At 50.7% G+C, this 22,470-nt stretch overlaps 1 protein-coding gene across 5 annotated transcripts in view; it reads right to left on the reverse strand.

The window, feature by feature from the left end:
• Positions 1-1,341: 1,341 nt before the first annotated feature.
• The window catches only part of TDRD1 (tudor domain containing 1), a 46,142-nt gene continuing 25,013 nt past the window's right edge, over positions 1,342-22,470 (reverse strand). For 2 of the 5 annotated variants that reach the window (XM_045291345.1, XM_045291346.1), the window contains exons 11-26: positions 22,075-22,146; positions 19,368-19,535; positions 19,140-19,247; positions 17,843-18,013; positions 15,759-16,001; positions 15,270-15,410; positions 12,758-12,868; positions 11,961-12,131; positions 9,567-9,839; positions 8,978-9,097; positions 8,218-8,334; positions 6,675-6,842; positions 5,165-5,386; positions 4,592-4,641; positions 4,410-4,498; positions 3,754-4,038 (exon numbers count right to left, since the gene is read on the reverse strand). In XM_045291345.1, coding sequence (XP_045147280.1) covers positions 4,005-4,038; positions 4,410-4,498; positions 4,592-4,641; positions 5,165-5,386; positions 6,675-6,842; positions 8,218-8,334; positions 8,978-9,097; positions 9,567-9,839; positions 11,961-12,131; positions 12,758-12,868; positions 15,270-15,410; positions 15,759-16,001; positions 17,843-18,013; positions 19,140-19,247; positions 19,368-19,535; positions 22,075-22,146 — 2,258 coding nt within the window. In that variant the 3' untranslated portion in view covers positions 3,754-4,004. Of the gene's footprint in view, positions 2,461-3,753; positions 4,039-4,405; positions 4,499-4,591; positions 4,642-5,164; positions 5,387-6,674; positions 6,843-8,217; positions 8,335-8,977; positions 9,098-9,566; positions 9,840-11,960; positions 12,132-12,757; positions 12,869-15,269; positions 15,411-15,758; positions 16,002-17,842; positions 18,014-19,139; positions 19,248-19,367; positions 19,536-22,074; positions 22,147-22,470 lie in introns of those variants that run through there. The other 3 variants (XM_045291348.1, XM_045291349.1, XM_045291347.1) reach the window with 3 other exon arrangements.

The raw sequence follows: 22,470 nt of genomic DNA on the forward strand, positions 1-22,470 counted from the left end.
CATGATCTAACATTAAATTCTGTAATGTTTCTTTGAAAAAATTCTAGTGCTGTATGAGAAAACAGATGAATTATATAAAATTTTTTAAAAAAATCATTTTATTGGGGGCTCTTACAGCGTAGAACCATACAATTGTGTGAAGTACATTTGTGCATGTTGTCATTTCCAAAATATTTTCTACTTGAGCCCTTCGTATCAGTTCTTTTTATCATCCTCCCTCCCACTCGTGAACCCTTGATAATTTATATTTTTATTTCCATATTTTACACCATCGTCTCACCTTCATCCATGTTTCTGTTTGGCCTCCTGGGGAGTTTACTACATAGATCAATCACTGTGATCAGTTCCTCCTTTCTCCCCCATCCTCCCCCTACCCTCATGGTACAGATACTCTTATTGTTCCTGAGGGGTTTACCTGTCCCACATTATGTCAAGAGCTCTTATCTGTACCAGTATACATGCTATGGTCTAGCCTGATTTGTAAAATAGCACTGAGGTCATCATAGTGGTGGGAGGAAGCACCAAAGAACTAGAGGAATGTTATTTCCTCTATGCTAAACTGCACCCTGGGTGGCTTGTCCCTTCCTTGTGAGGGGATGTCCAACCGTCTACAGATTGGGAGGGGGGCGGATCTTCATTCGTGACCCCCCCCCTCATTCGCATCAAAATGGTTTTGGATCTTGTGACCCCTGATACCTGATCCCATCAACACCTTGTGATCATACGGGTTGGTGTGCTTCTTCCATATAGGCTTTGTTGCTTCCCTGCTAGATGGCTGGGTTTTTTTGGCTGCATTTTTAACTTCAAGCCTATTACCCCTTGTAATAGCCAGGTACTATCAGCTTTCTTCACATTTGCTTATGCACCCATCTTGTCTTCGGCAATCATTGTTGGGAAGGTGAGCATCACAGAATGCCAGGTTATTAGAACAAAGTGTTCTTGTGTTGAGGGAGGACTTGAGTAGAAGCCCAATGTCTGTCTGCTACCGTAATACTTAACAACCTATAAATCTATGTATGTACATAGACCTATATCCCTATTATGTTTATATTTGTACATACCTATGTTTATACCTCTGTCATTTGCCTCCTAGTTCTTTCCTCTATTTCAATTGAATAAATATTAACGTACATTTTGTGTCTTTTTTACTTGCTCCACACACACCCACCCCCACCAACAATTTTCCTTAATAGAAGGTCCAGTTTGTGGTTCCCTAGTTTCCGCCTGATTTTTCAGTGTGGCTGGGATGGAAGTGGCTGTGTGGTGTTGGTTGGGCCTCCCAGACGGGCAAGGGAGGAGGAGTCGGCAAAGCCTGGGCAGAAGAAGGCAAGGGAGCTCGGGTGCAAAAGAAAAAGGACTTTATTGGACAGAGCAGCATCAACCTTTACTCAAGCGCATCGCTGTCTGACAACTTTTTACAGAAGTAGAAGCATTCTGTCTAACCTTGCACATTAGGCAGCACAGCGTGCTGGGAAAAGCAAGCAATCCCTCCGCCTAACTGCTGAGAGCCGGTGACACCACCTTCTTCAACGGTCACACGCTCGTCACGAGCATTCTCTTACTTCAGAGGGAAACTCAGGCTGGCAGGAAAAGTCCATTGCCCAGAATTCTGCACATGTGAGCTTTAGAGGATTTCAGATTGCTTTTATGTGCATCCAGGGAAACAACATGTACTCTAATTGAGGTTTGTAACATAAATTGATAACTGTATTTATGCTTCAGACAACAGTAAATTCTCTAATTTAAAAAAAATCTGCATCACAAATGATGTTCTTCCTGTGACGTGGCTGCAGTTTGGGAAGAGGAAGGGGCCAGTTCTTCCGTGGCCAGAGCGGTCCAGGGCCGTAGTGGAGAGCATGCCCAGGGCCTCAAGGCCAGACCCAAACCCATCCCCCACCGGGGTGGAGAGAAAGGGACTGGCCACTCTGGAACGGGCAGGGACCGAGGGGCTGACCTGACCCTGCGGGAAGCCACACACCACGGAACCCCGTGACGTGGCGTGGCGAGGCAGGGGAGGACAGACAGCATGCAAAAGCACACCTGTCAGGACGCATTTTGAACACACAGGGAAGGTCTAGAAAACAGCCGTGCGTACGCACAGGGTTGTCATGAGTCAGAGTTAACTCAACAGCAACTGGATCTGTCCGGTGGTCGTCCACCTGGAGCCGGGCTTGCCCGAGTCAGAAAAGGCCAGGTGGAGACACACACGGAAAGGCCCGCGTCATCCCGTCCACAGACGTGCGACAGTCTTGTATGGGAGACCTATGTGCTCTGGAAGAGGAACTTGCGGAAACAACAAGCCCCAACGAAACAAGTGTTAGAGGCAAGGAGGGGGTGGGTGGCAGGGAGGGAGTTCATGAGCAGACAAAGGCCCAACCAACAGAAACAAGAGGTGCAGCTCTTCCACTCCCAGGCCTTGCCACTTCCTTTCTCACAGTGTGCATCTTCGAGAGACTGCCTCTGAAAGAGAAGAGCCAACCATCACCACGTGGGCCTTGGATGAAGTGACGGTCACCAGGGCTTTCACGCTCCTTGTCAACAGAGCGAGTCCAGTGTTCACGTGGAGCTGAAATGACGCCGCGAAACCAGAGCTGTCACTTAATGAGATGACACAGCACCTCAGCAAAATGTGAAGGTGCCGTTACCTTGGGAGGTGGCTGAGTGCTTATTTTCCACTTTTGAGCAAGACCGTATGTTTTCATCACAGCCCCCCGATGTTAGCTAAATTATGAACAAAAATTCAGACAAATTTCCCTAGTGATGACCGAACATTTCATTTTAAATACGTTACACTTCTCTCTCTAAGGAGAATTAGCAGGAGAAAAACAGTCGACTGTATTTTCCCCAGTCACCAGGTTACTCTTGAACAACTGTTCCTAGTCATAGCCTCTTAGCTGCATGCCCCACTGAGGTGATCTCACCTACACAGGTGTGGCAGCACGGACCATGTCTGTGCCTGTCTTTCTGTTGTCTTGGGGCAGATATGCCCCTCTCTGAATTCCTACTTCCTTTTCTGTAAAATAGGTCTACTTACATTCCAAGGGCATTATAAAGATTAACTCTCTGAAAAGTGCGCCGCATGGTACATTAATTATATACTGTACCTCATATTCTTGCCTAATATAAGGTGCCAAACTATTCAAATGTAATGAAATACATAGTTATCTCACAGTACGGGAAGCCAATTCAATTATTCTGCTTTAAATCCACCGTTTTTATTTTAAAGTTAGTAAAGGCTTGTCCTTTCATCTACAAAGAAGAAAAAAGATGGGACTTATCTGGGGTTGTGTACACGCCCTGCTTTCACTAGTTTCATGAAAAAGGCACATTACATACAACTTAACAAACTTGGTTCAAAACCCTGTGACTTGGTTTGGTACTCTGAGATTTGTGTCACTGCATATATGCCTTACACTACAAAATTCAAGCTGCCAACAAATTTAAGATTTTAAACTCCAATATACAACAAAGCAGCAGCTGAAACTAAACCTTAATATGTCAGAATACCAAGTGATCAAAGGGCTGAAAACTCTTTAACTGCAACCGTGCAGCAGTACCTCTTAAAAATAACCTGGAAGTGGTCAAGGGAAGAAATCCTGAGAATCAAGGCTGTTGTCTTGCAAACGGATCCTGCCGAGAATGCTCCCTGATGCTCTCAGACAGACGATGACGACAACATGGCACCACATGGGATGTCTTCTCCACAGGGCCGGGCCCTACCTGAGAGCTATCACGGCCCTGGGGACTCGCAGAGACAACACAACCACAAAATGCATGGTCTCCAAGCGGTGAACGCAGACTACACTGCCCAACAAGGGTGCGCATGCGTTAAAGTCAATCAGAGTTCCTGGGCTTTTGGTACAAGGAACTCCAGGTGACACAGGCCTGCCTCACTGTGACCAGAGTTCCAAAGGCTGTTGATCACAACGTCATTTCTGTGGGCCCTCGGAGACAATGCATCCTACCCGGTGGACGAGCACAGGGTGACTGGTTCTCCGTGGGGATCACCACAGCGCAAAGAGGGGAGGAGGTTCCGCACTGCAAGGTAACAAACAGCCAGGGCAGCCCACTGTCCTCCCTGGCCCCGAGTTAGAGCCTTGTCCCCAACAGTGCTCAGCATGTGCACCGGGCTGTGTGTGGATGAGAGCCAATTTCAAACACACTCAGAGAACGGAGGCAGACCCACTTGTATACATCCCTCGACTTATCAACAACTGCGAGCAGTCCCAAAAGCACAGGGCAAGAATGGGAGGTTGCTGGAAGCTGGACGGCCCCAGGCTTGCTTCCTTGAGTGGGAGGAGGGGGAGCTAGGAGGCGCTGGGCTTCACACCCACACCCATCCACCCTGAAAGTGGGGTTTCCCGGGGTGGTGGGAGTGGGAAAGGAGCATCAGAACGGAACGTACTTACTAACTTAACAGTTTTTTCATTTCGATGAATTTATTTTGACTGGTGGGGTTGTTCAAGAGAAAGCGAAGAATCTGTTCATGTTTCTCAACCTGGAGAGGGGCACAGAAGTCCACATGCCTTCCCTGCCTCCTGAAGATGGAGAGGAGGCGCAGTGTGGCCCTGGGGGCAGGGCAGGGCCTCACCTGTTTCTGCAGCAGCTCACAGCAGCAATCTGCCCTGCCCGTTGTCTTCTCTGAAATCAAAGGTGAACAGGTGAAGCCACCAGTAGCCAGCCCAGCCTGGGCGTCTGGGCAGTGATGGTCTGGCCCCAGGGCATGGCTCCCCATACAACCACGGGCCCTTCCTTCTCACCTGGGCTTACAGGTGATTTGCCACCTGGACTGTGCCAAACGAATGCCCTCGCAGCTCGAGCTTAGGCCTTTCGTTTTACCGTATATAGATGTCCCTTTGTTTGCGGCAGGTCTGCCCACCTTTACCCCCTCCACTAAATCTTACGGAATAGCAAGTAAAAGCCAATCTCAAAAGTGGTTTCTTCTCACCTTGACCAGGATCACAAGCAAGTTACAAGGCAGGCAGTGGGCGGGGCCGAGGCTGGACACAGAGAAGGCAAGGACAGGGCTGGCTCCCACTGAGGCCCCGACAGGAAGCAGGGCACTGCCCCATGGCCTGGCCCTTCCGGAAGGTGAGGCAAGAGGGGGAGACTGACCACTACACACTGGAGGACCCCTGCTGTGAACCGAAGCTGGAGAAAATACCTGTGTGGAAAGCATTTTGCTTCTTGGGGGTGTTCGTCGTCAGACCGCACACCAGCTTGTCGGCTAGGTTGGCAGGCCCGTTCTCGGAGCACTTCTCGACGGACACCGTGTGGACATTCTGAGTGACCCCTCTGACAGATATCATGACGTTCTGATTCAACATGAAGGTCTTCAGCAGCTCTATTATTAACTGAGAGCAGCTTCCGTTTAATTCCATCAGTCCTAGAAGGAAAACGGAATGTTATAGTTAGTCTTCAAGGCCCTTGAAAGGAGCTGAGATCACAACGCATCCAGTCATTTCTATCTGGGCCTGGGCAGATAAATTCAGAAAAGAAATCAAAAGTACTCAGCATTCACTGCTCAGCTGATGCGTGCCATGTAAACACAAGCACACACGCACATCGTGATGATGCTGAGGGTCAGGGGATAGACTGCTTACCCCAAGGTCGGCTGTTCAAACCCACCCCCAGCTGCACGGTGGGAGAAATACAAAGCTGTCTGCTCCCTTCAAGATTTCCAGTCCTGGAAGCCCCGTGCTAGGCCGCTGAGAGTCGGAATTGACTGGATGGCAGTGAGACCTAGACCAGGGCTTGACATACACAGCCCAGAAGCCCCAAGCCCACTGCCTTAAAGTCAGTCGCCACGCACTGTGCCCCTACAGGACAGGGTACAACTAACTGCCCATGTGGGTTTCTGAGGCTGCCAACCTGTACAGGAGCAGCCAGCTTCTGCTTTCTCCCCTGGACTGGCTGGTGGGAGAGGGTACAAAGCAGGCCCCACCTGTCCTAATGGCTATATCCCCTCTGAGGAGGGAGGCCAACAGTGCTTGCTCACTCTCTGCGACACAACTGGAGCAGACTGCAGAGCAATGCCACCTGCCAGCACTGCCGACCGAGGACAGAGCCGCTGCAGCCTTTAGTTCACGCCATTCAAACGCCAACAGCAGGGATAAAACACGAGCAGACTGAGCCTGCAGAGTAAGGTAGCAGAGAAACGTGCTTCTTGTTCCTGGGTGATGCCAACCGAAAGGCTGGCGGGAGTGGGGGGGTGGAAGATAGGGGGTGCGTTCAAGTCCACCCAAGGGCACGCTGGAACAAAGGCCTGGGGACCTCCTTCCAGAACAGGCATCACTGAACACCCACGGAGCAGAGTTCAACTCTGAAACACACGAGAGCCTAACAGAGGTGGCTCGGGAGGAGAGAGGTCAGGGGGCCAGGGGGTGCAGCCTGGCGCGTGCCTGTCATGCACATTCATTTGCGCTCTAACCTGGAGCCGGGGAGCAGCTCGAAAGCTGGGCAGTCTGAAAGCAATCTGTAGGACAAAGATAGACTAGCCAAAAATCATTTCTGTAAGAATTAAATAAAGACCAACAAAGAGGAAATTTCTCTATTAGCCTTGCTGAATGTTTAGAAATACGTGCAGCTGCCTAAAATACTCTGACTCGGATCTACTTTAAGACAAAGAGAACGCCCACCCCACCCCCCAATTAGCCAGTGGCGTCACCGTTTACCTTCCAACGAGCACTTAATAACTTGGAAAGGAAGTGTCAGGTGGCTGGCAGAGGCAGGCTTCACTCTTGAAAGGGGCAGAGTTTCCACGTTTCCATAGTCCGCGTAGAGCACTTTCACACGAGCATCTGATGTCCCCAGAACAATGGCACGGTACCAGAGATCATCACCTGAAAACAACCCGTCAGACAGAAGGTGCCATCACGACCTGGCTTCCCCTGGGCTTCCCATGTAGAGTGACGGTCACTTCGCTTACCAGTCCCAGACAATTTCTCAGTAAAGCGTCCGTCCCAGCTCAATCTCGGCCCTCAGCTTTATTCCCTCTCAAATCCTACAAAAACCCCACCAACCACTCCACGTGCCACGACTGTGCTTGTAGCCAGGTGGCGCCAAGTCGGTTTGGACTGTCGGTGACCCTGTGGCACAACAGAAGGGACACTGTCCAGTCTCGTGCTGGACACAACTGCTGCTCTGTTTGAGCCCATTGTGTTGCAGCTACCATGTCAGTCCATCTTGCTGGGGTTTATTTTCTTCTTATTAATCATTTTATTGGGGAGCTCTTCCCAATCCATCATGCATCGGTATCAAGCACACTTGTACGTATGTTGCCCATCCACATTTGTAAAGCATTTTCTTTCTGCTTGGGCCCTTGCTATCTGCTTGTCTTTTTACCTCTCCCTCCCTGGCTGGGACTTAAAAAGGCCTCAGAGCAGGAGAGGAGACCACATGGAAAGCACCACACGGCTAGGGGTGATTTCTCAGAGCCCAGGCACCTGGCACCATCCACATCTCCAAGCTCCCCAGCTCCCAAGGCACCATGGTTCACGCCTCCCGCCACCAGAAGCAGGTGTACAGCTGGAGCTGAGCGCAAAACCCAGGCGGCCGGCCCCTCATCGAAATAGACTGGCACTGCGGCGACTATGAGGACGGTGCTGGACTGGGCAGAGTAGAGCCATGGGGTGGCCCCGGGGAGCAACTGGACAGCACTTCCCACACCCTCCACCACCCACTTCCACACACCCGACTCCCGCAAGCATCTTTCCCTCTACACATCACCTGCCATCACTCCACAGTCACACAGAACGTTGTTAATCCACCGTAATTCCTGTTGCCGGTGGGTGCCACCAGGTGGGTTCCGGGTCATAAGGACCCAGTACACACCAGAACAAAACCCTGTGCGGCCCTGCACGGTCCTCACGAGCGTTCTCATTTGAGACCACCTGCTGCAGCCACTGCGTCAATGCAGCTCGTCCTTCCTCTTTCCTGCTGCCCGCCTGCTGGAGCAGGCATGGTGTCCATCTCCAAGGACAGGCCTCTCCTACTAGAACCTGGTGACCGAGAGCCGGTTTGCCTAGAAACCCTGGCAGATCTCGAGCACAGGAGTCCACAGCTTTGTTTCCTGGCCCAACCCTCAACCGGTGGCTACGCAGCTGCCTCCACCAGACCCCACGGGAACCACACCCCGGAGGACAGGGGACTTGCATCCAGGAGGAGCCTCCAGTCTTGCATGTTCCCTCTAAGACAGCGGGAGGGGGGGAGGCTTACCTGTGTACTGGGAGCAGCAGGCATCTCCAATTCGTGGGAGGTAGTCCGGCGGGCTTCTCTGAGCATTACCGTATTCCAGCAATTCCGCTGCCAAAGCACAGAGCTTTTCCTGGTCTTCTGAAACGCATAAAAACATGGTTGTGGAAGAACTCGCCAGGGCAACACCACCGTTCAACACAATGCCAGGCCCACACAGTGATTTCCTAAAACCACCGTGTATGTGGAAAACTAATTTAGCTTAAAAGACAAGTGTCCCGCTGATGGTCATCTTTGGTGGGAAGATGCGATGGCCGGAGGGGCCCGAGGGAAGCCTCTGGCGCCTTCCTTCCCGGTCAGAGTGGACTTAGCAACGGGGTCACTCTGCGCAAACCCCTTGCACGGTCTTCCTGCAGCCGGCCTGTGTCTTAGCTCATGGAACAAAGCCAGCCAGCCTCAATGGCTTGACTCTGAAAGCAACCTTTCAGGGTGTCTGGGGCAAGTTTGGGTTCAAATGCTCTGAAACGGCTGTAGTGGGGTCAGCTGCTAAGTACGCTCAATACGTTTCGATGTCCTTCGAATGAGAACCTGTACTGTGAAACCACAATTATTTTTCAGCCACCTAAAGGCCAGGCGGAGCGGTGCGGTTGCCTTTTCACCAGCAGGTCCTCCAGAGGGAAACCAGCTGCGCTGAGCGCCTCTGCTCACGTGCGCACTTCCGGAGGAGCTCGAAGCAGGTACTCTCCCAGGACAATTAGAAGGGTTTCCAACTTGTGTCTCTTACCTGGCACCTCATTTGGAATGGCATAAAACAAGTTCGGGCTTATGATCTCTAAGACGTGGGCTTGCACGGTCTTGTTCACTGGCAGCTCCACCGTCCTCCACTGCTTGGCTGAAGGGGGGGCTGGCGAACATAGAAGACCCGGGTCTCGAGTGAGGCAGACAAAAGGTGACAGTCCTCCCTGGCTATAGATTTAATCAACCAACCAACCAATCAACCTCCTGGTCATCAGCCACTGATTCTCCGCAGGCAGTCATGCCCCACACCACAGCCCAGAAAGGTTCCCTCTATGGTGAGAAACCTTGACTCATCACCCTCCTGGGGGATCCTGAAAATCCGTCGGGCTTTAAGGACTGCTTCTGCCTGGTTCAAGTTCACTTGGTAAGTACATCAAAAATGAGCACAGCGTGTGCTTCATAGTGATAAATGGCTTTAACGATAAAGATTTTATAAATTGGCTCGAAAAGCCTACCAATCTATCTCTCTAGGAAAATCCTATTTAAGGTTAAGAAAACATCCAGAGCCCGTTAAAAAAATGAGCAAAAACAAAGGATAATATAATCCTAAACAAGTCCAAGGTGAAACCCATTACCCTGAGGCGAGTGGACGTCCCCCTGGGGGCCGCCCCGACTGGCAGGCCTGCTCCTGGGCCTGTCCCGAGCCGGGGAAGCAGAGATGGACACCTCCTCATCTCCCACCAGAACGTCACTGATGATTTTGGGGTAAGAAGTGGACAGGTCGGTGAGCTCCAGGCCCACTCCATCGTCCGTGATCTCCACCACTCTGGCGTGCAGCTTTGTCCCCATGACGCTCGCCTGGAACCTGGCCGTGGCGTCTTCCGTCCAGGGCTGACTCTTGGGCGTATCTGTGAAGTCACAAGAGCATCAAAGGGAATTCTCAACACAAGACCCAGGACCAGGACCAGGTCCTCGTCAGCTGACCACGCAGGTCAGCCATTCCGAGAACCTTTGTCTTTGTTCAACATGCAGCTATGTCCCTACGCCCTCCGTGAACTGCTGGCAGCGGGAGGGGGGCACAAACGTCTGCAGATTCGCACGCCACTCCACAGACAAATCCCAGCATGTCGTCAGTTCTGATTCGGGCCACCCTATAGAGCCGGGAGAACGGGCCCTGTGGATCCCCAAACCTGGAGATCCTCACAGGGCCAGCAAGCCTCACTGTTCCTCAGAGCGGCAGTGGGCTCAAAGGCCAGCAAGTAACCCGCTTTGCCACCAGGCTCCTCAGACCCACCACTAGGGGCATCCGTAAGGCTCAGGATCTTCCTTTACTTTCCTCAGGAATACAATTCACGGGGATTTCTCCAGGAGGCAACAGGATTATTACTCCTTCTCTGAGGACCACCAATGGGCAATGTTACACACCCAAGGATGGACCACCCCAGGCTGCCAAGGGTCAACTGTCTACTCTCACACTTCCCTTGTTTTTCCAAAACTCATTGCAAGTCGTCATTGGAACTGTCTTAACCAAAACTTTTTTTTCTTACCTAATTACCAGTTGGATAGCGTGGTGATTCTCAAACTCTGACTTTGGTCTGAATCACCAAGAGGGCTTGCCAAAACACAGAGTGGGTGGGTGGTGGTGTGTGTGGAGGTGGGGTGGGGGGCGGGGTCCCCCATCCTAGAGTTCCTAATTCAGTGGGTCTGGCACCTGGACTGAGAACTCTGCATTTTTTAATAAATCACATGTTGATCCTGCTGGTTTGCAGACTACATTTTGAGAAATAGACACAACACGGCAATTAAAAAACAAGAACTTTAAAAACCACCAACAATTAAAACATAATTACTGTTCAATAAGTAGAAAGGAAACAGAGTGCAAAACACAACCTGAAAAATGAAAATCTTTTTGCTTCCAGACATGACCTCCTCCATTAATAGCAATGGTTCTCATCCTTCCTCATGCCGTGACCCTTTCATACAGTTCCTCATGTGACCCTCCCAACCATAAAATGATTTTCGTTGCTACTTCATAACTGTAACTTTGTCACTGTTATGAATTGGGTGACTGCTGTGAAAGGATCATTCGACCCCCAAAGGGGTCACGACCCACAGGTTGAGACTGCTCATTAATAGTCTGGTCCCCAAACTTCCACACCACCTGTATGTGGATAGGGGACACACACACACACACAATTTTATCAAGGGGCATTTATCATGTCTAACTATAGACTACAAGTTTATAATAATTGTAGTAACTTTCTTAAGTCTAACTATGATAATGCCATTTAAGTGCTTGATATTTTTCAAGTCTCCTTTTGCTCCTTGAGGAAGGTACAATCATTCCCAATTTAAATAGCTGGTCTAAGGTCTCACGCCAGTAGGCAGCAGAGCTGGCTCCAGAGTCTGTGCATGCTCATTAATGCTCTCCCCGGTCTGTCTCCCTTGCTCTTTTCACTTAAAAATTCATGTCAGTCAGATATTTTCTAGCGTTTGAACCACTGTGCGGTAACAGCAAACAGGGAGGTAGGCCCTATTCTGGATAATCCTTTAACCCTCACAACCCAGGATGGGGCAGGCAGGATTGTTACTCTCCAGTCCCTGCGTCCTCACGGTCACCCAGATGCTGGGAGCGGCCATGCAGGTGGCTTTGCTGTTATCAACCACACCACAATGCACTTCCTTGTAGCTGAACTTGTGTAATTCCAGGAACACTTGACTCATCCACAGTAAAACTGCCAGGTAACCTGAGACCCCTCCCTTCAGGAATCGGGGCCATGCCTTCAAGAAGGGCGTTCCTTTTCAAGCCCCCAGCGTTTGCGCAGCAAGGTGGCTACTCCATCATTAACAATACTGGGCATTTAAGGTCAATAGCCTAAAAAAATAAAGTACAAGCCCTGAAAGTTCCGATTATCAAGCAGGATCTTCTAATTTACATGCAACCATAATGCAGCAGATACTGATGTGAGACATCAGCGACCTTACATGCCTGAGCAGACGGCTGAGAACAATCTTATTCTGCACCATACCTACTAACCAACACTGCAGCCCTTGAAACGGGAGCTTCAGAAACCGGGGAGGGATCTTCTGGAGCTCATGAGCAGTCACCTCTTCCATGTTGCCGTAATCCACAAAGTGCACCTTGGCGTGCCCGCTCGGCAGGACGTCCTTGACCAGAGCGCGGTACCAGTTGCCGTCACCTGGGGGCAGCAGAGAGACTGTCAGGTGCAATGAGGCCTTGCTTTTCTACAATGGACCCACCGTCTAGAGCAGCGAACCCCCACCCGCTTGCCCTCTTCTTCAGGGAAGCCTTTGCTTTGTCCGCCAAAGCACCCATGACACTTCTCAGATATCTACTGTCAGAACCCCTCCAAAAAATTCCACGGCCCCAAATTTCCAGACCTGATGCACATCAAAGATTCCATTCAGAACATAAGCAGTGGCGGGTGTGAAAGATTTGGCTCACTTTGCAACACTTGTCAGGCCGGGAAGATGTATACAACTCTGTACTACTAATGGCTCAGACGGTTTTACTCGCTAGTAAGGAGGCGAATATGAAAATAAATAGCTGAGATTTCTGCAATGTAATGAAGGCATTCCATCAAATGTGATCTTCAGAACACACACAAGCCCAAGAGTGGGCAGGAGAAAACCCAAGAGTGGGCGGTGGCTCCTTGCTAGGAGAGGGTGGAGGGAAGGGAACACAGACACCCGAGGCATTCACCCCATCTTGGCTGTGAATAATCAACTGCTCAAACTTCAGGGAGAAAACACACACTACAAGCAAGCTTCGGAGAAAGCCAAGACGCCGCCGGCGGCAACTTACCTGTAAAGAAGGCGCAGCAAGGCTGTCCTATTTCTGGCTTAAAGCCATTAGGCAACTTCTGCTGGCAGTATTCCGCGAGGGACTTGTTCAGCTCCTCGAGTTTATTTAAAGCTGAAATGTAAGGCGTATGCTCCATTACTACTGCGAACGAACAGGCAGCACACAGATGTTCCTTCAAAGCTGATCAAAGTGTCAGGCACGCCACCGAACAACGAGAGCACACATACAAAACGAGCTTCCTTTTGCCTTCCTGAACACTTTACTGGCCAAGGAAGCTGTTCCTCAATCCTCCTCAGCCAACCGCATGCCAACACTGACTGACAAGCCGGTGGCACTATGACTGGTGCCCAGGGCGGACAAGGGTGCAGTGGAGTGGTCCTAAACCTGGCTTGACGGGAGGAGAGGGTGGAGTTACCAGAGAACGCCACAGATCTCAAGTGCAGGCCCAAACTCGGGCGGAGGGTCCTCCCGGAGACGATGAAGTCTCCACTGATTTCCCGTGGACCGGTGACCAGGGACGTGGACGGCCGGCCCTCAGAGCGAGAACGGCTCACTGCTCACAGCAGGTGGACCCGACTCAGAAGGCGCAGACAGGGCTGGGCAGAACCACCCCTGTGGGTTTCTGAGACAGAACCTCTTTATAGGAGCAGAAAGCCTCCTCTTTGTCCCTCAGGGCAACCGGGAACAATCACTATGCCACCAGGGCTTTAATGCTGCTGGGATGAGGTTACAGGTCTTATCAATTGTTTTCCCTTTGACCTGTTTTTAACCTGTCCTGGTTTTCACTGTTGTCTGCTTTCTTTGAGACCGAGGTTTTTGTGTGCTTTGTTGCTGCTGCTGCGAGGGGAGGGGGAACCTGTGTGGCTTTCTTTCCACGAAATCCAGGAAAGGTGGTCAACCGTTACAGATAGTAACCAGATTAATAGACTTCTTAGGGTTATGACAGGGCACGTGGGGTGGGGGTGGGGGGGAGACTGGAGAGCCAATAAGAAGAGAGACAAAAAGGAAGAACATGACTGTGGTGATGACGGCACAACTCTTCTCCGCATATTCGTCCTCTTCAATTGCAGGGTATGCGCTTGACCTGTCAACCGAGCGGTGAAGGAAACAAAGTCCCAGTGCGGCACAGAGTGATGGGAGGAGAGGAGGGTCCCAGAGAGGGCACCATGCACAAGGAAGCCACCGGGGACTGGAGGGAAGGTGAGCCACTGAAAAGAAACCCTGGCCATGCTGCGCAGCCGCGAACCAGAGAGCTTGAAAATGCCCACGACGGGCAATGCTCCCACTGTGACTCGGTGTGTTCCGTGAGCATGGAGTGCACTCAGTGTTCTGCCTGTCTGCCACGGGCAGTGTGTACTACGTCCTATGTCGCAGTGTGTAATTGGTTATTGTTCTCAGCATTCAGTGACAAGATCAAATCAACCAGCTTAACCCTCGTATGAATCACCAGGGGGTGCGTCCGCACCCTTTACCCAAATCCCCTGCCATCGAGTAAGTCGGGCTCATGGTCATGGTGGACCCTGTCAGGTTTCTGAGACTGATTGTCTCAAGGCAGCCTCCTCTTTCCCTCAGAGAGCAGTTGGTGGGCTTGAATCGCTGACCAATATTTCGATCAGTAGCTCAATGCTAATCCACAGCACAACGGAGCATGTGTCTCCCCCACCCCCCCATGAGATCCTGCTACTTTACTCCCAGTGATACCCATGGGAAAGGCATGTGCCTATTTGTACAGGGATGTTTCCAGCACCATTGTTTTATAGCTTCCCGTTGCAGACAACCCAAATGATGGAGAGTACAGTGGAGCCCTGGTGGTAGAGTGGTGGCGAATAGGCAGTCATTGGACTGCAATCCAAATGTCTGCAATTCTAAACCACCAGCCACTGCTCAGGAGAAAGACGGGCGCTTCCTACTCCAGTGAACAGTTAGTGTCGGGTAACTCACAGGTGCCCCGTTCTACTCCGCTCTATCTGGTGGCCACGCATCAGAATTGACTCAATGGCAGTGAGTGTGATTTGGTTTGGCGTGGCTTGGAGAGGACGGGTGAACCAGGGTGGAATACTACACAGCATCATGATGAGCGCGCTACGGCTCCGTTGCAGAAGTGAAGGCTTAATCTCACGAGCCATGAGAAGGCAGGAGACAGGCCGAGGAGAAGCGTACACGTTCACTCGACGTGTAGAAGTGAAAAACGGGAAGGCTACTTTACGCTGTTAGAAGGCAGGGCCGTATTTCTTTCTGAAGGGACACAGGGTGGAGGTGGAGGTCACAGGAGATGTGAAGGAACCTTCCGGGCAACTTGCAACGCATTAGGGTGTGTTCACCAACTTAACGACAATGCTTTGCGTCTCGACCCAGAAGCTGGTCACACAGGTGCGCGCAGCTGCCTCTGTGGTCACGTCCCCACGCGGCAGATCACTGGTAACCGGTAACACAGGCTTACCTGGACTGAGTTGTGATTTATGCTGATGTGTGTTTACGAAAGGAAAGCATTCACTGGGAAGGGCCCACGTACCGTCGTCCTGCAGCACGTGGCAGTAAAACTCGGCAGGACTATAGATCACACACACCGCCACTTCCACTGTTTGGTCAAGAGCAAGTTCAACCCACGTCCACTCCTCCGCCAGGCTCGCTTTTGCTTCTACACGCAAAGGCACTGTGAAAAGAAACGGACGCTCTGCCAGACAGGTGGCCAGAGTGGTGGTGGGAGGTGGACACCGAAGGGCCTGCTTTCGAAGGAGAAATGAACTACCACCGACTTTCAGAGAAAACATTACCAGTCTTTAGAATTCATGGCTCGGACACCTGGCTGAATTTCAAAGTCTCATCTCCAACCGTTCTTCGGCTGCCGGTGATTCAGAAAACATTCCAAGTTTCAAAGCGCCTCTTAAGGGTACTTGGGGGTGGCGCTTGCTTTTATAAAGCAGGAGCCCCGGCCAGCATGTGTCTGGGGCTCTCTGAACTCCAGGGGAGCACCTGTCTGTCTGGAAGGCGTGGGACTTACCACAGGCATCCTTCAAGTCGCTGGTGTGACTGGTCACTATGTCCTTTCCTCCCACGGCAAAGCCCGCCTCGACCAGAACCCTGGCAACGCTGACATGGGGCGTCACAGAACGATCCACCAGCTCCACCAGAGAGCTGCTTTCCAGCTTGTCCACCACCGTCACTGAGATCATTTTGTTCTGCACAACTTTTTTCATCAGGCATGTAGCTTCTGGAGTCCAGATTCCCAAGGATGGCTTCACTCCTGGCAAAGAAGTTTTCAAAAGATGGTAGACGCAAGCGCGTGAGGCATGTAGCTCCTCAACCCAGGGTCAAACCCAAGAACTCCAGGACAGGCTTTAGAACTGAAACCTCCTACCTGCGTGTGTATGTTTACATACATAAATCTGTGTAAAGCTTACATACGAGGGGACACCGAAACAAAACAGATGGAAAAGGCTCCGCTGGGTGGAGCTTTTATAGTATGAGTTTTTCCCGCCATGTGAGCACCCAGTAGCGTCACCTAGGAAGATTCTCTCTGGTCACATTGAATTTTTCCGTAAAAGCAGTTTCACTCAAACCTTGTTTTTCATGATGGCCGACTTAAGAGAACAACACGCGGCTGTGACATTGGGTCCCTGCTCTGAAAAAGTGCTGCAGAAACTGCCGCTGATGACGAACACGCACAGCGCTATGGGGAAAACTCAGGTGTAGTTCTTCTCGTTTCAAAAAAGGTGAAATGTCGATCAATGACAAACCTTGTTCTGGACGACTGTCAACTTCCCAAACAGATGAAAATGTCAACAAAATCCATGCACTTGTGCTCAAGCAAGTGCACAAACCTAACCACATCCTGCAAGAAAGGATCTGAGGAAAGGCTCTGTGGCATGCGGCCCCAAAACTCAGAACTGCCCTCCGATGGGGGGTACCAGGCAGTCTGCGGGACTCAGAACTGCCCTCCGATGGGGGTACCAGGCAGTCTGCGGGCACTTGAACGGGCACGGGAAGCCTGAGTCCAGTGGGCAAGCTATAAACTAGGGGGGTCCAAAAGTATCACCACACAATTCTAGCAGCCTTTTCTAAGCAAGTCTGCACGCTGCAGGCAGCGCGTCCATCTCTCTAGGCCGGCCCTGCATATTTCCATCACGTCAGTTTACACCACTGCAAACTGGCAGCTGAGATGCCCTCCAGGGACTCAAACCACATGAGTTTTAAGCGTTCTTTGGGTTTGGTGAACAAAAGGGAGCCTGAAGGCAGGGCAAGGTCAGGGCTCTAAGGTCGGAGAAGTAAGGGTTCCCAACAAAATTATCATAGGACAGCCCTTACTGCCGTTGAAGAATATGCACATCAAAAAGCTCAGCTTACTGTCAACATCAAGTCACCGTGCCCCACAGTGACCCATGAATAAGTAAGTCGTCATGGTCAGGACGGGGGGAAATTTTCTTGGCGCAACTTCTCTTGACTTTTTTTCACCAATGCAGTTGTCAATCTTCTTAAACCTATTTCCAATATGCCCTGCCCACGTGCATCCAGTCTCCTAAGGGAAATTTTCAAGACAACACCTCTGGATTCCCTAAAAACAGTTGCCATAACCTCTGGAGCTGATCCCTCTGCCTTGGACGCAGCCGCCCCACAGTTCCTTGGGACTCATCCCGTCATGCTGCGCTCCAGGAAACCGTCGTTAGCTTCCCTCTTGCTTAAAAGGGAGAGACAGAGCAACAGGTTCCTTGAGCCAGCCGACTTCCTGAAACACTTTTACTTCTTATTGGAGAGGGGGCTTCAAAAATGTCATGCAAGGATAACTGATGTTCCCACACGCTTTCTACAGACCCTTGGTACCTCCGTAAGTTCTAAGCTCAACATTAACGTGCATTCTTGCTTTCTAAGCAGGATTATTTCCCATACTTCAGAATCTATTCATGTCAGATTTACCATTGATTCTCTAAACATACAGAAAACAGGAACTCTTCAATGGCATGACTCCTGGGCACATCACCTCTATTACAGAGAGAAAACAGACATGCTGCCTTCCCAGATGTATTGTAAGGATTCATTTTGCTCAGGGTAATGATGTTAAGAATAAAGGGACCATAAAAAACTGCATACCTGCCAGCACACACTTTATAGCTTGCATTGGTAGTTCCAACAACTTTGGAGTGATGGGGCACAGTCTTGTCAAACTAAGGATCTCAAAGTTTCCATAGTCCACATAGCCAACCAGCACCGAGTCTTCAGAAGCATAAGCCAAAACAGAGGCCCGGTACCACTGATCATCCTCTGGAAAGAGAAAAACCCAGCCTCAGGGGCTTGTCCCACCGAGGGAGAAGCATACACGGCTCTCAGGCTCAGTGGCGGCCACCTGCACCTGTTATTTTCATTCAACACCAAGCTTTGCAGAATGGCGAGCATCTGCCTGGCGCTGTTGTGTGCTCGCGCCAGAGGCCCACCGCCACTCCCAAAACGTAACCCGTATTCACACCTTATGACTTCACTACTTGCGGCGAGGGCTGTCATGGTTCATTTACACGCCTCGGCTCCCTCCCTTTGAGACAGCTAGCTCATTAGGACAGAGAGCTTGCCTGGGTCATGTGACTCTCCAAAGTCCTGATCAGTAAATAAGCCATTTGCTAAAGCATCCGGCAGGGCTGATGCACAGTGCCTGGCAGGAGGGATCGATTAGATGCCACCAGCCAAGCCATCAAGTTACTGGAGGTTAACTTGTGACCTCTCCTTCTGCGAGGCCATAGGCATCCTTTAGCAAAGACTAACAGAGGGTTGTTCTCACAAGGCAAGACCTGAGCAAACACAGAGGCTTCACCAGGACAGCACGACGTTTCCAGGAAAACCATCATGCAGGAGCCTAGAAGGTTCCACAGCTCCACATTTATGTGATTAGGATAATTATCCGTACGAAGGGTGTATAAAATGTTAACTACCTTTCAGACTCCCTTGACATTCACAGGCCCCTCTGGCCTTAACACGCATCACACTACTCCTTTGACTCGGCCTCCCCCTACCCACCCCATTTAACTGGACAAATTTAAAAACACCATTGATGCACATTAATGCTAAAGCTTCAAGTGCAGCCATCTGAGGTTAAGTGGAGATTCTGCCCGTTGGTGGTTACTCAATTCTAAGCCATAAAACTAGGAACAGAACTAGCCAATGATAAATGCAGAGTCGATTCTCAAGATCTGTTTTTCTGGTTGGGTAACGAACAAGTAAGGGCAATCCACTACCAACCCAAAGGCTGGCGCTTTCCACCCACCAGCGGGATCTGTCTGCTTTACAACTTTGGAAACTATCCCAGCAGGTTCTGCTCAGTCCCGCTGAGTCAAACTGACCCGGCTGCAGAGTTGGGCTTGGGAATGAATGAGAGACCCATCATCACCTCTCTCCTTACCTGAGAACTGAGCACAACAGATGTCACCGATGGTTGGGAAAAAATCACCGCGTGGAGACAGTCGGCCACAGTACTCACTAAGGGATGCCTGAAGTTCAGCAAGCTTATCTGCAAATACAGATCACAGCTTAAAACAGACCGCGCACACGGCTAACAGCAGCACCTGCCTTTCTGCACCCGGAGACTCACGCGTCAGATGCCTCAAGAGAACTAAAAACGTCTACTCACGGCCACTTTGCAGCTGTTGACAGAAGAAGTCCTCCGGAGTTTGAATGTGGGCCACCACACCACAAAACTCTTCCCCAACGTTCAAAGTCAACACTTTGGGGATCAAGTCGTGCCGGTCGACCACCATTTGGTCTTCAGCTGACCCGTTGCCGGCGTCTTCACAATCATCTTCTCAGAAAACGGAACAATTTAAGAGTAGTCATCTTGTTTTCACGAAAGTTACATCGAGACCACGCCTCCACCTCACACACCACCCCCTGGCTCCTCACCCACCCCCACCCCCAAAAGGACACACATGCTTGAACTGTTTGGGAAAAAAGACCAGCCAAGATTCTTGGACACAGGCTGGTTGGAGGTGTTTCCTCCAGAAATACTGATGCTTAGAGCAAAGGTTGACTTCTTCACCACCAAGCCACGGACTGGTCCCAAACAGACGAACTGCATCGAACACAAACTCAGCTCTAATTTCAAAGTTCGGTAACACAATTGTTTGAAGTAGTGCTTCCCAAAGTGGGAGATCCTGCTCGGAGCGGTGGGTGGGCTGGGGGTGCTGGAATGATCCGGGGGCTGGAAAAGCAGATTCCTATATATCCTAGAGGATGGGCTGTAGTATAACCAGGGAGGCGCCAGGTAATTTCTTTTCCCCCATGAAAAGGCGGGGTAGGCCTAATGAGTTTGGGAGCCCCCACTGTTACTGTCGGGAAGTAAGGTGTGGCAGCTACATAATGTCATGTCAACTTAAAGAGATGAACGTGTAGGGCTGGGTGCCAGGCTGTTGATCAGGTCACAGCCTATGGTGCCTCCTGTGGGCATGGCCTTCTCATAAGGAGGGTCAAGGGAACCTCCCCCTCCCTCTCTCTGCCCTCACCCCCTTGTTGACAAGCCACGCTGAGACCTGTGTTAGCCCTGTGACGCGGCCACCACATTGGATCCACAAGACGTGGCACCCAGCAGCCTGTGATCGTCCTGTCTTCTGCATCATTGCATGTGGCTTCATTGCATGAAGAGGAATCTATAGACTACTCTCGGACTGATAGAGGTAACAGACTGATGGACTTGATTTGGACTGGGCTGGGATGTTTTCCTGATCAACAATTACCTCGTGATAGAAAGCTCTTTCTTACTCATATGTGAATGTCACTGGGTTTGTTTCTCTAATCAACCCGGACTACCACATAAGGGGGTAAAGATGCTACTCAGCTGAGACAAAGGCCAAGGTTGTTGTTTTCACAGACTTAGAAGGAGAAGGTGACCTAGACCATGACAGAAAGGCTTAAGAACATGACCCTCACCCGACAGTCTGATTCTCCGACAAGCGCAAGGGGAACTCTGCCGGACCACACACCTGGGGGAAAGCTGCGACCTAGGAGCCACCTCTGGCGAGGTCCAGATGGTATGTTCAAAGTCTCACCCTGCCAAGCAACCGAGCCAGAACACTGGCCACAGACGGTAAAGGTACTACAGAGAAACTAAAATTCAAAATGTCTTCTGAAGGCACTTTAGAAAATGAAAATGCGTGTGGGTAAGGATAAAGAAAAACGAACCATTGCTTCCTAGTCAAGGATGCATGAGTGCTAAACTGCAGTGGGGGTGGGGGTGGGGGGGCGACCAGGCCCCCGCATTGAGCTTTGGGGTAATCCACTGCCCCTCCTGTCAGTTTCTGTGGCTTCATGTGTAAAGTCATTCTATAGAAGCAATTAATATGGGCCCTTATAGCCATAATTCCTTATGGAATATAATTCTGGACTCTATATACCTGTGGCTGATTTTGGGGGGCATTTGCTATCATACGAACGGGCAGCTTTAGGGTTGGATTGAGACCTGTGCTTAGTAGTGAGCGTAAATTAAGCCACATCCTTTGTCTCCGTGGGGGCACTCTGAAGACCCCACCTTAGTGTAAGGTGTGAACCCAGCTACCTTTGGTTGTGTAGGGGCATCTTTGACTCTTCCTTCGTAGAAGTGTGGCTTATGACACCAGCCTTTGTTATCCTTAGAGATACGCTGGGACGACTGCCCAGTTCTCATGCACATCGCCTCACCTGGAAAGCCAGCCGTTTGTTGACCAGAAACCCATCGGATGAGCTAAGGGACGGAGGGGAGGTGGAAGCAACCTCCATGAGAGCAGGCACTCTCCAACCCTGCCCCCACTCACGGCTCACCAAGAGCAAGATGAAGACGTCTACCCAGAGAGCCATCGGTGAGGAGAAGGCAGCCCGCACGAGCCAAAGACAAGCTCAACTGCAGGCAGCACCATTGCCTGCTCTCTCTCTCTCGTGTCCGCATTAACTGCAAGACCAGAGACACGACGACACAAGGAATGTAGAAGCGGCACGATCCTGCTAGAAGGGAATGTTATGACCCTGCTGATGACTGCTTCCGCATGCTGCGATATCCCAGGAAGGAAAACAAATACAACTGAGGAAATGTCGGCTGAACAGCCCTCCAGTTAAAGTATCGTGAAATTGTACTACTTTCTAATCTGACTGCTACCGTGTCAAGGGCTCATTTCTTTGGAAAACAACCAGAGGAGGTTTACATTAGAGATTGTGGTATTACTAAGAGGGATAGGGGAGGGAGCGATGACAATACAGAATTTACACAATAGTCAACAATGTCATTAAGCCCGAGAGTGAGGCAGTCCTGCTCTCACCACCACTGAGGAACCAAAAGCTCCATGCTGGGGGATACCCACCACCCGGGTACTCACTCTGATCAGCACCCTGCGGCATGGGTTGCAGGCCATATCCCATCTCGACAAGTGCACGGTCTAAGGGTTTTCCTAGAAAAAGAGTAAGGAGATGCATCTCTATTGAGCCATGACCCAGAGGGTGTCAGCACGGGCAAGGGAGCAAACGAGGCACAAGCACCTCCCCTGACCATGGTCACTGTTAACACACTAGCGTGCCTCAACCCAGTCTAGTTCACGTTCTAGTTTTGAAATACAGTTTAACAAGGCCCAATTGCAAAGAGGGGCAAGCAAAACTCCCCTCATCGCTTAGGAGAAATGCTCATGAAAGGAGGCCTCTTCAAAAACCTGAAGACCGGAGCCCGCACACTCGGAGGGACCTACAGTGTTGAGAGAAACAAGGCATTTGAAGCACAA

Source organism: Echinops telfairi, unplaced genomic scaffold, assembly GCF_000313985.2.
Source record: "Echinops telfairi isolate 266 unplaced genomic scaffold, ASM31398v2 ScPeMD7_70;HRSCAF=299, whole genome shotgun sequence".
Taxonomy (NCBI): Eukaryota; Metazoa; Chordata; class Mammalia; order Afrosoricida; family Tenrecidae; genus Echinops; species Echinops telfairi.